General features: G+C 39.9%; 1 protein-coding gene across 1 annotated transcript in view; it reads left to right on the forward strand.

Annotated features, from left to right (window-relative positions):
• Positions 1-15,618, forward strand: part of LOC132405303 (dedicator of cytokinesis protein 2-like) — a 640,537-nt gene that overhangs the window by 180,369 nt on the left and 444,550 nt on the right. Inside the window, exons 20-22 of the mRNA XM_059989997.1 lie at positions 3,257-3,346; positions 6,416-6,516; positions 12,368-12,502. Of these exons, the coding sequence (XP_059845980.1) occupies positions 3,257-3,346; positions 6,416-6,516; positions 12,368-12,502 (326 nt within the window). The remainder of the gene's footprint in view (positions 1-3,256; positions 3,347-6,415; positions 6,517-12,367; positions 12,503-15,618) is intronic.

Below are 15,618 nucleotides of genomic sequence, written 5' to 3' on the forward strand. Positions count from 1 at the left end.
TACCAGTCACTGAACTGGAAAATCAGAAGAAAGGATTAAGAGAATGTTTCTGATGCAACAAATTGTTGATGTTGGAACTCAATATCCTGAGGAGAACGTGGAAGATAATTAAATAGAAACAAGAAATTTTCTAGAGGATCAAAATAAACTGCAGAGAGTTGTAAGCTTAGTCAGTTCCATCATGGAAACTCTGTAGTATTCAGGATATCTTCAAGGAGTGTTGCCTCAAAAAGGTGGCATCCATCATTAAGGACCCCTAGCACCCAGGACACGCCCTCTTCTCGTTTTTACCATCAGAAAGAAGGTACAGGAGCCTGAAGGCACACACCCAACAATTCAGGAACAGCTTCTTCCCCTCTGCCATCCCATTTCTGATTGGACATTGAACCAATAAACATTACCTCACTACTTGTTTATTTCTATTTTTGCACAACTCATTTGATTTAACTATATAAACTTACTGTAATTCACAGGTTTTTTTTTATTATTAAGTATTGCATGGTACTGTTGCAACAAAGACATATGCCGGTGATATTAATTGTGATTCTGATTCTGAACTCAGTGGGCCCAGCAGCATTTGCAGGAGGAAAGGAGCTGTTGATGTTTTGGATAAAAATGTGGCAAAACTCTGAAATGTCTACAGTTGCTCTCCACCCAAGATGATGCTCGACCTGCTGAGTACCTGCAGCAGATTGTTGTTCCAGATTTCAGTATCTACAGTTTCTTGTGTCTGCATTGATAAAATAGCAATTTTTATAGAAGATGACAGGTTTATATGTAAAAGACAATGAGGCAACAGCTAAGAAGAGAGGCTTGCTTTTACAAATGTTATACAAGGACGATGGGCCAAATAGCCTCAAGGTGCTATGAATACATGTTGTTGACAGCAGTATCCTTACAGTAACTGTAGAGTCTCTAAATTTGAGCATTCACAGACTATGTAGTTTTCTGTCTGAACGAATTCTGCACAGTTTAATGTGAGTTATTGAACTGGGACTCGACAATGCTCTCTAGCTAAGTGGATGAATTTGCTTTCCTCGGGAAATATTGTTCCGCAGAAGGGGTAGTGGGAATCTGTGAACATTGCTTCTACATTGAACCTAACAGCTAAAGGAATGAACTACACACAATGCTGGAGGAACTCAGAAGGTCAGGCCGCATCTAATACAGGTTAATAAACATTTTGGGCTGAGACCCTTCATCAGATCTGGAAGGCGAGAGAGACCAAGCAAGAAGTTGAAGGGAGGGGAAGGAGTACCTGCCAGCAGGTGATAGGCAAGACCAGGAGAGAGGAAGGTACTTGGATCGGGAGTGATGGTGGAGTAGGAAGCTGGGAAAGGACAGGTGGATGAGGTAAGTGGCTGAAAAAGGAATCTAACAGGAGAGGAATCAGAATCAGGTTTATTATCACTGGCATGTGACGTGAGATGTGTTAACAGCAGCAACAAATCAATGCAATACATAATCTCGCAGAGAGAGAAAAAAATAATAATAAATAAAACAAAACATAATAATAAATAAATAAGTAAATCAACTATGTATATTGAACAGATTATTTAAAAATGTACCAAAACAGAAATACTGTATATTTTTAAAAAGCGAGGTTGTGTCCAAAGATTCAACGTCCATTTAGGAATCGGATGGCAGAGGAGAAGAAGCTGTTCCTGAATCGCTGAGTGTGTGCCTTCAGGCTTCTGTATCTCCTATCTGACGGTAACAGTGAGAGAAGGACATGTCCTGGGTTCTGGAGGTTCTTAATAATGGACACTGCCTTTCTGAGACACTGCTCCCTAAAGATGTCCTGGATACTTTGTAGGCTAGTGCCCAAGATGGAGCTGACTAGATTTACAACCTTCTGCAGCTTCTTTCGGTCCTGTGCAGTAGCCCCTCCATACCAGACACTGATGCAGCCTGTCAGAATGCTCTCCACAGTACAACTATAGACATTTTTGAGAGTATTTGTTGACATGCCAAATTGCTTCAAACTCCTAATAAAGTATAGTTGCTGTCTTGCCTTCTTTATGACTACATCAGTATGTTGGGACCAGGTTAGATCCTCAGAGATCTTGACACCCAGGAACTTGAAGCTGCTCACTCTCTCCACTTCTGATCCCTCTATGAGGATTGGTATGTGTTCCTTCGTCTTACTCTTCCTGAAGTCCACAATCAGCGCTTTCGTCCCACTGACGTTGAGTGCCAGGTTGTTTCTGCGGAACCAATCCACTAGTTGGCATATCTCACACCTGTACGTCCTCTCATCACCACCTGAGATTCTGCCAACAATGGTTGAATCGTCAGCAAGTTTGTAGATAGTATTTGAGCTATCGCTAGTCTCACAGTCATGTGTATACAGAGAGTAGAGTGCTGGGCTAAGCACACACCACTGAGGTTCGCCAGTGTTGATTGTCAGCGAGAAGGATATGTTTTCACCAATCCCCACAGATTGTGGTCTTCTGGTTAGGAGGTCGAGGATCCAATTACAGAGGGAGCTACAGAGGCTCAGGTTCTGTAACTTCTGACAGTGTACTGTGGAAGAAAAGGAAAGAGGAGGGGAAGCAGAGGGTGTTGATAGCAGGTGAGGAGAAAAGGACAAGTAAGAGGGTAACCAGAAGGTGGATGAAAAAAAAGGAGACGTTGAAGAAATTGATGCTCAATGAAAGAATGAAAAATTGGAGCAAAGCCAAGTAAATGGAACTGAAACGTGAGGCATCAGTGTAAAGAACAACAGATGCATTAGTTCAAATAACAATGGAGACATCAGTGATAATAACAACAGAGATACCGGTGTAAATAAAGACAGAGACACTGGTGTAAATAAAGACAGAGACACCGGTGTAAATAACAACGGAGACACCGGTGTAAATAACGACAGAGACACCGGTGTAAATAACGACAGAGGCACAGTGTAAATAATGACTGAAATGTCAGTGTAAATAATGATGCTGTGAAGTTGGCTGTTGGTTTGCTCTTATACCAAATATTTTCACATCTTTGTGGAGGCAATTAGAAGCATCTTATAGAAGTCTGCGATCAATATTCTTCATAATTCCAGGTTATAAGCATGAATTCACCAGGCTGTTCATGTTTTGTGTGAGGAGTTCACAATCTCGATTAGTTGGCTTCCAAGTGGAAGACACAAGTAAAGGTGCAGACCGAGTCCTAACAAGATGTGAGAGGCCATGTCTTTCAAAGATCACTGGAGTAAAGATTATTCATTATCGAAATAACCAATGACTTATTCTTCCTTTAATTAAAGTTCCTTCAGGACACGCTGGATGCACTCTTCAACATCATGATGGAGCACTCTCACACCGATAAATATGACATCCTTGTCTTCGATGCTTTGGTAAGGCACTTTTTGTAAATTTGTTAATGTATTTTTTGCTGGTTCCTTCTATTGTTAGGTTTTTCCTGTGGAAAGTAAAGAGGAATTGAGGAAGGCTGATCAAGTCTGGGAAGGCTGCTTCTTCCATTCCATTACTCTGCCAGCCCATGGGGTTTGCTCGAAGCACTTACAATATTTGGGTCACCCTAAACCTCTTAAACATCTTTGTGGAAGTGGCGGTGAGCTGCCTTCTTAAAACTGTCCAGGTTGTGATTTGTGATTGAGCTCGCTATGTACACCAAATGTTGAGGAAGAAAGGGTGATAAAGGTCCACACTCCATAGCTCTTGCTTCTTCCCTGCAACCCGTCCTCCCCCCAACAAACGGGCAGAAGATATAAAGGCCTGAAAACACATACCACCAGGAACAAGAACAGCATCTTATCATGTCCTGCTGCTATAAGACTACTGAATGGACCCTTGTATGATAATCTGTACTCTCGACCACACTATCTACCATAACCTGGTTTAGCACCATATTGTGTGCTTACTCTGCACTTCTGCTGTAATCAAAATACTTTAAACTGGTTTCTTTTATTGCTTTCACACTGTGCTACCTTGACGTATTGATGAGATGTAATAATCCATATGCAAAACAAAGGTTTTCACTGTACCTCGACACATGTAACAATAAAAATCTATTTTCTTATTTATGGACACAGATTCTGCAGATGCTGGAAATCCGGACTAACACACTCAATCCCTTCTGGTGCCTCCAACCTTCCTCAGCTCTTGGACAACACACTCTGGTCTTCTGCCCACCTCTCACTACTGACAGGACATCAACCACCTCGACTTCATTACTTCCCTCCCCTATTCAAACCTTACCCCCTGTGAACACACTGTCCTCCACTCACTGCACACCGATATCAACCTCATCATCAAACCTGCAGACAAGGCGGAGGGGGGGAGTGGTGGCGATGATGCTGTTTTACCCTGGAGCCTCTTTCTGTCTTATGTACTGGAGCTTCCATACCAGGTGGTGATGCAAGCAGTCAGCCACCTTTCACTGTACACCTATCGAAATTTACACGGGGATTAGGTGACATCCCAAATCTCCTCAAATGCTGAATGAAGTAAAGCCATTGGTGTGCTTTACTCATGCCTTTTACATCAGATGTTTTTAAAAATCTGCTTGAAATCTAATACAACCCCTTCCCCTTGATCAGTCCAATAAGGTGGCCGAACTTCCACCCGTTTACTGGACTCTTCATTTTATGTTTCTTTCAATAGTTGCCACTGCAGCAGTTTTTTTAAATCCCTCTCCCTTATTGGAGTCAGGTTTGCAGGTAACATTAATATATTCCAGTTCGGCTCAGGCTAAGATGATCCAACCAATACTGATGTAATTTGAGCCTTCCTCTTCAGAATTTCAATGTGTATCAGTGCCAGAAGACATACAGAGCTCAGCACTTAATGCTTCGATCTTCCCTGTACAACCTGACCATGGGGGAATGCAAGCCATTGTCTTGACTATGTGATGCGAGGACTTCAATCTGGGACAGTATTGTTGCTATGCAAAGCTTCTTCTGTAGCAGCCGCAGCTACTAATTCTTTAATAAGACAGAGATAAAAATTATTATGATGAAGCTCTCTGTGCTCCTTACCTTTCAACAACCTCTACGAATTCAGTTTGATTTGATTGTTGTCTCAAAGCCCTACTAAGAAGAAGGGAACAGGAATGGCAATATGAGACTGCACTAACAATGCAGATCTAAGAAGCAGAGCAATAAGAATTTAAATCCCATCGTGGCTGGTGGAAAATCAGAATGCAGTCAAATCCTCAGTGGTTCTAATTATGTTTGTAATGCAATGAAATCTGGCATTCTTGCTATTTTTGTTCTTTATTGAGGGCTCTAGCCTCAACAACTTGTTAACTCATAACTGGGTTAACAAGTTACACAGGGCAACTGCGGATGCACAATAAAAAACAATCTCCCTGTTGCTCCCACACCTAAAAGTGACTAACAAGAAAAACATACAACCACAGACTGTTCTCCAACTTCCTTACTGGCCTGACTTGGACAAAACCTGGTGCTTCAACACAGGATAAGAATTTGGGAATTTTCTTCCCAAGGCTACAATGGGAGTATCATTGGTGTGAGAAATACAGCACTTCAAGGAGTAATTTAAGCTACATCTTCCCAGTGGTGTGATTTAAAGATGTGTGCACTGATTGTATCCACCTTTGTGAGATCATGAAATCTTTGTCAATACTCCATTCATGTTCTTGACTCCACTCCTGGCATTAACCTTGACAGTTACCATTGTATCTTTTAAGGGTTTTACCCATTTGCAGTGCGAGGACCTTCTACTCTCCACCCTCATGAACCCTGCTAAACTCCATAACATCGATCAAGACAGAACATAACATTAAAGAGCACAGGGGTCCATTTGTCCATGATCTCTATGCCAGCCATAATGCCGATATGAACTAATCCTACCTGCCTGCACATGATCTATATTCCCTCATTATAAAGAATCTGTTTACTCATTTCCATAGGTGGTGCCTGACCAGTTGACTTCCTTCAGCATTTTGTGTGTGATGCTCTGGATTTCCAGCATCTGCAGATTTTCTAGTGTTTGTGATTCCCCCATTACTGACCTGTCCTTGTGACTGGCTAAATGGATATTAACTGCCACTCACACACAGCTCCCACCATTTCCTTGGTACCACATTCCAGTCACCTATCACTACCTGTGTCTGAGAAAGGTTACTCCATACACTTCCTTGAAACTTTCTCCTCTCACCTTAAAACTAAATACCCTAATATTATTATTTCCTGCCTGAAGAGAAAGATGTTGACCTTCTACCCTATCTACACCCTTCATGATTTATACACTTTTGATTGGGCTTGGGTTTTTCATGATTACTACTAACGCCTTGCTCTAACTTAGCACCGGTGAAGCATACTGCTCAAACGACACAAAGTAAGCCCTGTAAGAGAAGTTCAATAAAAGCCAAACTCCAGTTTCAGGCTGACACTGTCATCAAAGCTGATGGTTGTAATATTATGCGTTTTGTTTTACAGATATACATAATAGGACTGATCGCAGACAGAAAATTCCAGCATTTCAATGCTGTCCTTGAAGCCTACATTAAGCAACATTTCAGTGCTACCTTGGCTTATAAGTAAGTTCCATTGCTGAAACTGGCAGTGATTGTTCCCTTGCTTTTAACTGGATCACTCTGTACTTGTTGCATGATGAGAATCCAACAAATCAGACCACAAAAATGCATATAGCGCCTTGAACTTTTCTCTCATAAGTGGAGCACAGCTGATAAATGTGAATAGTAAAGAGTGCATATTTATGACCATTGTGAGAGCACAACAACTTCATCTGAGGTAGGTCAAGAAAATAATTTCCATGTGGGAAATTCAATGATGGTCACTAATAAAGGCAGCAAAGCATCTTTATCTGAAGGAGTTAGACAGCTGAATTTTCTTTTCTGTGGATTAATTGTAACAAGTCATTCTAATTGATCTAAGGAAATGCCTGAAGTAGAGAAGGTGTGGGGAAATAGAATATAGGGAAAGAATTGAGAAACTGGAGATGCAAAGGAACAAGGAGTCCTATTTTAGGATTCCTTTAAGGTTAACTTGCTGCTTGAGTTGATAGTAAGGAATGCAAATGCAATGATAGCTTTCATTTCAAGAGAGCTAGAATATAATAGCAAGGATATATTACTGAAGCTTTATGAGGCATTGTTCAGAATGCATTTGGAATATTTTAAACAATTTTAGGCTCCGTATCTAAAGTAAGGTGTTCTTGCCTGGAAAAGTTCCAGAGGATGTTAATGAGAATGAAAAGTTTAATATATGCAGATCCTATACATGATGGACTTCAGAGGATCTCTATGAAAACTAACAAATACTGAAAGGCCTAGACAGAGTAAACGTGGAAAGGATGCTTCCATTAGTAGCTGAGTCTAGGGTCTGTGGGCCATCACAGAATAAAGGGCATCCCTTTAGAACTGTGAGGAGAAATTTCAGCAGGTGGGAAGATGAGCTGTGGAATTCATTACCCAGAGGTCTGTGGAGGTTCTGTCACTAGATGTAGTTGAGGCCAAAATGGTGGGTTCCTGACTGATAAGGGGATTGGGGGGATGTAATGTGTAGGTGGACAATGTGGGAGAATGGGTTTGAGGCAAAGAAGTTAACCATGATTGAACGGTGGAGCAGGTTAGCTGTTCTAATGGCTTTATTCTGTTTCAATATCCTATGGTCTTAATAGACAAGGTACGATTTAGAGGAAAGACAGTTTATACGGAGTATAAACATAACCGTTGACTATGAGAAGTGATTGGTAAGTTTGTGACCTAAGGTAGGGGGAATCAATTTTAGAAAACCTAGCACATTAATTTTTCAACTTAGTCCTCTCCTACATTTATACACTTAGTCCAGCGGTCATGGAGCATACAGACCTTGGACCTCCAGAAAGTGTCCACAGCAGGGGTGATTGATAAGTTCATGGACTAAGGTGGAAGTAGATAAGTTATTAACTTCAAACTTACTGTGTAATCACTGAAGGAGTTGAACTGCGCATGCATGTAACGAGAGCTGTATAACTCATCTCCTTCTACCTTAAGCCACAAACTTATCAATCACCCCTACTGTGGACACTTTCTGGAGGTTCAAGATCCATATGCTCCACAGACCACTGGACCATGTGTAAATGTAGGGGGGACTATGTTGAAAAATAAATGTGCTCGGTTTTCTATAATTGACTCCTTCTTCCTTATGCCACAAGTTTATCAATCACCCCTCATACTTGGACAAATTAAATGATTTCTGTGTTGGTAATTTTGTGTTAACCTATGTGTTACTTATCCTGAAAATTTGACTTCTCTAACCAACAAATTTCCATCCCCTTCTTCCTCTCCTCCTTGAAAGGTCACAACTAATTTTACAGTGCTTCATCATCTAAGGGAGCCTCTCTTGCATCTTTGCCAATATGTCAGTTTCTATGTATGTCTTCAGTGCCAACCAACTGGAACTGTGAAATTCACTACCTTAGAGGGTAGTGAATCTTGCAAATTCTCTGCCCCTGAAGTTGGTGAAGGCCAGGTGATTGGATTTATTTGAGGTAGAGATTGATAAATATTTAAAAGATTAGGAATTAAGGGTGATGGGGAAATGGCACAGAAGAGGGATTGAGGCCTACATATATCAGCAGTGATCATTTTGAATTATTAATCAGGCTTGAAGGACCCGATGGCCTGCTCATGCTCCTTTTCTCCTGAACTATTGGATCCATACACTGGGAAAAGCCATTTCCAAAAAGAACAAGGAAACACTACTGTGCAAAAAAATCACTTTCTAGCACGAAGAAAGAGAGAAAATAGGAAACATTAAACAAAACACAAACAGTGGAAATTTGTGGTTACAAGCATACAGAGATCATAATGATGGCTGGGTAGATCGCCATATGTTTACCCCAGGAACACAAAGTGACTGTGTCCACTCTTTATCATTGACTGCAATTGTTTCACTGGGTGGAATGGTGATAACCAAAATCACAGGGGTCAACAGCATTGGATCAACCATGCTATATTGTGTTACGAATTCATGCTATTAACATTAATACATTGTTGAAATATAGTGAGACTCGAGTGACAAATCCAAATTCTCTTGAGGAGGAAATAGACAATATTGAAGGAAAAAAGAAATTGGAAGCATGGATTAGGAAATACTATTTTGTAATGTGGAAAATGGGGACTAACTGAGAAAAATGACCAGGTTAAGTAGTTGTGAGGACGATAGGCAGGAGTAAAAGGGTGAATAACATTGAACAGAAGGAGAAGACCCAGGAAATAGTTACAAAGCTCACTGAACTACTCCACCATTCAGTATGATCATTGCTGACCTTCTTGTCTCATCTTCATATTCACTGATGCCCCCAGTTTTCAGAAATTTATTAATTTTAGTTTTGGAAAAGTGCAGTCGTTGAAAATTTCACCTAGCAGGGGTGAGTGTTAAGGATGAAAGCAATTCCTCTGCATTCCAATCCTAAAAGGCCAACCTCTTTTCCCACAAGATAAATCTTTCTTTCAGCATCAATCCTTAATCAGAAATATTAAAATATCTGTGAAAGGTGGAAATTTCATTTGTTTTGATTCTTTGCATACTTAGGATCAAAGAGATGATATGCAAGTGAACAGATAGGTTGCATGATACCATTTCAGTTTAGTTCAGTCTTCAGTTTAGTCAGTTTGATAGGCTTTGTTCACAAGCTGTGGCCTTATTTTTGATCATTTTCTAAATTATGATGTGTGTGCATATATATATCCTACAACCTCTATATAAACTCAAGAGATTCACAGTTCAAAGATTCCGACATTGATTCCTGTGCAAGTTGATTATAGACATTTCCCTTCTTTTGGAGCTTGCTGACTTGGGACTTTAAGTTCAAGTGTTGAGGTATCATTTTATTCAGCTTAGGAAAACAAATTATTCAGGATCTCTGTATTTATCATCTAGTAACCTGTTATCAATTTAATGATGCCATAGGTAGACTCTGGATTTCAGAGAAATCGTTCTTTCCTATAAAGAATCTATGTGGCAAATTTTAGATCGTTGTGGGTTCTCTGGTGTATAATAATGGGAGCCAGGAGTGTAATAGTAAAATCTAACGTGATTGGATTTGATGACATCATTCAAACAGGTCAAGGTTTATACCTGGCAGAAAATAGCTAAATCGAGGCCTGATGAGGCAACATTCAGTTGAATTAAAATTTATTTTATTAAGCAGTATGAAAATGCACAAAGCAACAGTAATAATCAGAGTCTCCTTGTTCCGTCAGTATGAAATGATCAGATAATGTTGCAAAATAAAGAAAATTCCATGCTACCCCACATTCTACAAAATATTCTCTCTGTGTCCTTTAATGTTCTAAAGCCTTTAGCTGCCTGGTGCAAAAAAACTCCACAAATTGCTGGAGGAACTGAGCCGGATAGGGAGCATCTTTGGAGATAAAAGAATGGCTGACATCACAGATGCTGCTTGACACCCTAAGTTCTGTCAAGCATTGTATTTTGCACCATATTCCAGAATCAGCAGTCTCTTTTGTCTCCTTTTCACTGCCTTAACTGTCTTGCAAAACATTCTTTTACAGATCACGTATTCAGATTAGATTATTGTAATATACACCAGAGTGCAATAAAATCCCTTTCTTGCATGAAACTCAGAGAGTAAACAATATACACGGAAATAATAATAAATAGAACAATGAGTGTAAAACAGCAGAAAGGTGCAAAGGTAGTATATACTACAGGAATGAAGAAAGAAATGCAAAGGAGTGTTTTGGTAACTGTTTGTCACCCTTCCAGCAAGTTCACTCACGGTGAATGACAATTAAGAAATTTATACATGCATACATAAGAAACATATTCTAATTGTTGCTGTGGGGAATAACTCTTCATATAACACCTGATGAAAGGTCTTGGCCCCAATTATTGACTCTTTACTCCCTTGTATAAACGCTGCCTGAATATTCCATAAATGAACATACTTCTCAAGATTTCTAACATCTGCAGAATCTTTAGTACTTGTAATTCACTTAGTCTGTTTCTTCCTTCTCAAAAGAATAATTTTGTTTTCAGTTCCTGCACCTGGCATCTGAAACCCTTTTGTTGTCACTATTTATAGACAAACAAGGCTAAATAAAGACCAGAAAGGGGACAGAAGTGAAGGACAGATCTTAAAGAGACTTTAAAAACACATAGTTTCCTGCTCAAGCAAAACATTCTCAAATGGTACTGGAATTTCTACCTGGAAGTACATGTCAAATGTGTGAAGAATTGTGAATAGTTTCCTGCATTAATGCAATATTTAGCTTTTTGCACATTGCAAATTTGCTCAGGTCACCATTTAATCAGTTTTAGATTTAGTCTTTTCCAATTAATGAATTATTTATTTCACTAAGAGTATTTCAATCAATAACTTTTGATATCCGAAGACTTGATGTGCTCAGACTTTCACACTTGTAGCTTCTCTCTGTGGCACATTTAGGATCTTAATGCTTTTCTTGAGTGTCAGTAACTAGAGATGAACACATTTTGAACACTTGATCTTCTCTAGGTTACAGCAGGATTCGGTTCCTATGAACAGTATGCAAGTTGGAATTATGACTACAAACCGAGATCCCACATGGCAGGAGATGCCTGCAGCCTCGCAGAAGGCAACAAAGGCATCCTGCCAGTTTCCTAAACATTCCTTCATATGTATGAGGTGTCCATAGATTTGGGCATTCATTAGCTGGAGGCTGCAAGTGTCGTAAAGGAACTTTTAAATGATTCAGTATCTTACTTTCCCCAGTAACTCCCAGCTTCCTCTGTTTCAGGAGCTGTACCTTTGCTTCCAAGTCAAAAAGTCGGTAGATTCAAATTAATTTTGAGAGACCTAAGCAAAAACCTGGGGCGAATATGTTGGTGTGCTGCTGAGAGATTTCTGTACCGCTGAATGTGCTATTTTGCAGATTGATTTTAAAAGGAAGCACTGTCTCTCCTCCCAGCTTAATATATACAATCTTGGAGCACCATTTCAAAACTCTAAATGGTCCTCTGGATAACAGTTATTTCTCAGTCAACATTGCTTAAAACAGATATTCTGGTTTTAATTGCACTATTGTATGGTAGTCCTTGCTCTGGGCAAATTGACTGTTGTATTTCTTATATTACAGCATTTCAAATGGACTTAATCATTTGTAAAGAGCTTTAGGCATATACTGTAGCAGGCATTATAGGCACTTTCATATAATTCAGTATTTTATTTTCTTGTGTAAGCTGCTTTATCAGTTTCTAGACACCAATCCTACAAATTTTCTTCAATTTCTTTCAATATGCTGGTAGATATTTCAACATCAGTTATTTTATTTGAAGATCCGAAAGTTCCATGTACATTTAAATCAAGTTATTGACAAATGTACATCTCTATTTAATAAGCTGTTCATTGATTATTTTTTCCCTTGGATATTGTTCTAGAAAACTGATGACAGTGTTGAAGAACTACCTGGATATATGTTGTGAAGGCAAGCAGTGTGAACCAATCTTACGCACTTTGAAAGCACTGGAGTACATCTTTAAATTCATTGTGAGGTCACGATCATTATTTGCACAGTAAGTTCTAGATGTTGATTTAATTCATTTACTAAATGATAATTTAACTTTTCATTCAAGCTGCTGGTTTAAGAAATAAATTTCAACTTGATTTTTAAAAAGTAATGTCAGTCAGTCTATTTGACTTTAGTATTTAGAAAGACGTATATCTGTTCAGTTGGAGGACTTCAATTAATTCCAGAACAAAGAAATGAGAAAGATATGCCAGAACAAATACTGTAGTAGCTGGAAGAGTTATTGACTTGCTCTCAATGATGAATAATAAACAGTTGAGTGTGCTATTCTCTGCATCTTTGCTGACACTTTATGATGGACAACCATTAGTAAAGTCATCATGTATGGTACACAAAAGGATATAGAGTTGCTGGGAAAGCTGCTGTTTTACAGCACCGAAGATGTGTATTCCATCTAAATCTTGAATACTGACTGCATGGAGATAGCACTTACTCCCTGTGGCCTCGTGGCTTTCTGTTGAGTGCTCCAGTTACTTCTCACATTGCAAATTTATGTAGTTGGCAGGGTAATTGGGTATTGTAAATTGCCCCTAGTGAGTGGTGAATCTGGGAAGAGTTAGAACATAGTACAGTACAGGAAGAGGTTCTTTGGTCCACAATGTTTATGCTTAAGTAATTAAATTAGTAATCATATGGCTGTAGCGGTGTGCTACACGCAGCGCTAAAATTACGACACGGAGTCGGTAACTGCAGTCGAAGAAAAAACTTTATTCGAAATACCCAGCCTTGCTTTTAAGCCTCCCTCTACCTACCCCCCGTGGCGCAGAGGCTCCAAAGCTCTAAACCCCCGTAGGCTATCTCCCTTAGCCGGAACGCTGGCTAATTGTGAGCCGGTTCGGATGTGCCAGGTAATGGGTCGCCACATGGCCAACTAAACTATTCTCTTTTGCCTACACAATGTTCATATTCTTTCATTTCCTGCACATTACTAAGAACTTTCTACAGGGGCACAATTGAGAGCATCCTCACTAGCTGAATCGCTTCCTGGTATAGGAACTGTAAGTCTCTTAATCGCAGGGACTCTGCAGAGAGTGGTGCGGACATCTGTAGTTGTAAATTTCGCATGGTTCAGGATCTTTACAAGGACAAGTGTGTAAGAAGGGTCCATAGGATCATTGGGGACCCAAGTCATCCCAACAACAATCTATTCCAGCTGCTATCATCCAGGAAACCGTACTGCAGCATAAAAGCCAGGACCAACGGGCTCCAGGACAGCTTCTTCCACCAGGCCATCAGACTGATGAACTCACGCTGACTTGAATGTACTCTATATTACATTGACTGTTCTATTTATTATAAATTACTATGATTGCAACATTGCACATTTAGATGGACATGTAACGTAAAGATTTTTACTCCTCATGTATGTGAAGGATGAAAGAAATAAAGTCAATTCAATTCAATACATTCATGTGCCTCTCTAAGAGCCGCTTGGATATTACTTTCATATTTGCCTACACTATCGCCCCTGGCAGTGCATTCTAGATACCCACCACATTCTAAGTAAAACAAAATATTTGCTCTGCACATCTGCTTTGAATTTATCTCCTGTCACCTTCGATGTCAAATGCCTTCTGTTATTAGGCATTTGAACCCTGGGACAAGGATACTTATACATCTCTATCAGATTTCCCCTCAGCCTCCGCTGCTCTAGAGAAAGGATACCAAGTTTGTCAATCTCTTTTCTTACAGCACATGCCCTCTAATCCAGGCAGCATCCTGATGAACTGACTTTGCACCCTCTCCAAAGTCTCAATATTTTTCGTATTTTGGGGTGATCAGAACTGAATGTGATATTCCACATGAAACCTAACCAGAGTTTTATGAAGCTGCAGCATTGTCATTTCCTTAACTCAGGGGTCAGCAACCTTTACCACTGAAAGAGCCACTTGGACCCGTTTCCCACAGAAAAGAAAACACTGGGAGCCGCAAAACCCGTTTGACATTTAAAATGAAATAACACTGCATACAACGTTTTGTTTTGCCTTTATGCTATGTATAAATAAACTATAATGTGTTGCATTTATGAAATTGATGAACTCCTGCAGAGAAAACGAAATTACATTTCTGCATGCAACAAAAACATTTTGAACTCCGAAAAAAAGACGTTGGGTTGAAGGTTACTTTTAAGTAAAATACTCAACGTCTATTTGAGTCCTTCTTGTATTTATGAAAAACGCCAAACTTAAATTTGCCGCCAGCAGCAAACCAAAAATAACGTCAGCCAGCTGTCAACCTGAAAAATAAAAGGACTATTTCACTGAACAATGAAAACATATGAATATACGTAAAATAATATGCAATTAAAATATTTATCATACTTCTTCAGGTTGACTCACACCTGACAATCAGTCGTATTCAGTAGGGATGGATCGATGCTTAGGGGAGTGACCGGGAAGGATAATGTGTTTTTTTCCTCTCTGAACTCACAGAAGCGTTTCCCAAACGATGTTTGCATTGCGATGATTGCAGAATGTAAATACTCCGAATTTATCATGTCGTGACATTGTTTGAACTCTCTCAAATTGGGCAAGTGAGACAATGTGCCTTTCTGTAAATCTCTGGCAAGCAACGTCAACTTGCGCTCGAATGCAAAACATCCTCCAACATGTGCAGGGCTGTACGTCCTTACCCCGTTGAAGAGCTGTGTTCAGCGTGTTCAGGTGCGCTGTCATGTCTACCATGAAGTGTAGCTTTTCCAGCCACTCTGGCTGTTCCAGCTCAGGAAAGTTGAGCCCTTTGCTGCCCAGGAAAGTTTTCACTTCTTCCAGACGCGCGACAAAGCGTTTCAGCACCTCCCCTCTGGACAGCCAGCGATAAAAACACGTTGTAACGGTTGCTACACGCAGTCAGTAAACTGCAGTCAAAGATAGCTTTATTCGAACTAAACAGCCTTGCTTTTAAGCCTCCTTCAACCCGCCCCCCATGGGTGCGGATGCTGCAAAAGACACGTACTCACAAACCCCCGTAGGCTATCTCCCTTAGCCTGAACGCTGGCTAATTGTGAGCCGGTTCGGATGTGTCAGGAAATGGGTCGCCACAACGTCTTATTTAGATTGTACAAGATCACCATAATCTTCAAATTTAGATTTACATTTCAAA

This window comes from Hypanus sabinus, chromosome 15 (assembly GCF_030144855.1).
Source record: "Hypanus sabinus isolate sHypSab1 chromosome 15, sHypSab1.hap1, whole genome shotgun sequence".
NCBI classification, from domain to species: domain Eukaryota; kingdom Metazoa; phylum Chordata; class Chondrichthyes; order Myliobatiformes; family Dasyatidae; genus Hypanus; species Hypanus sabinus.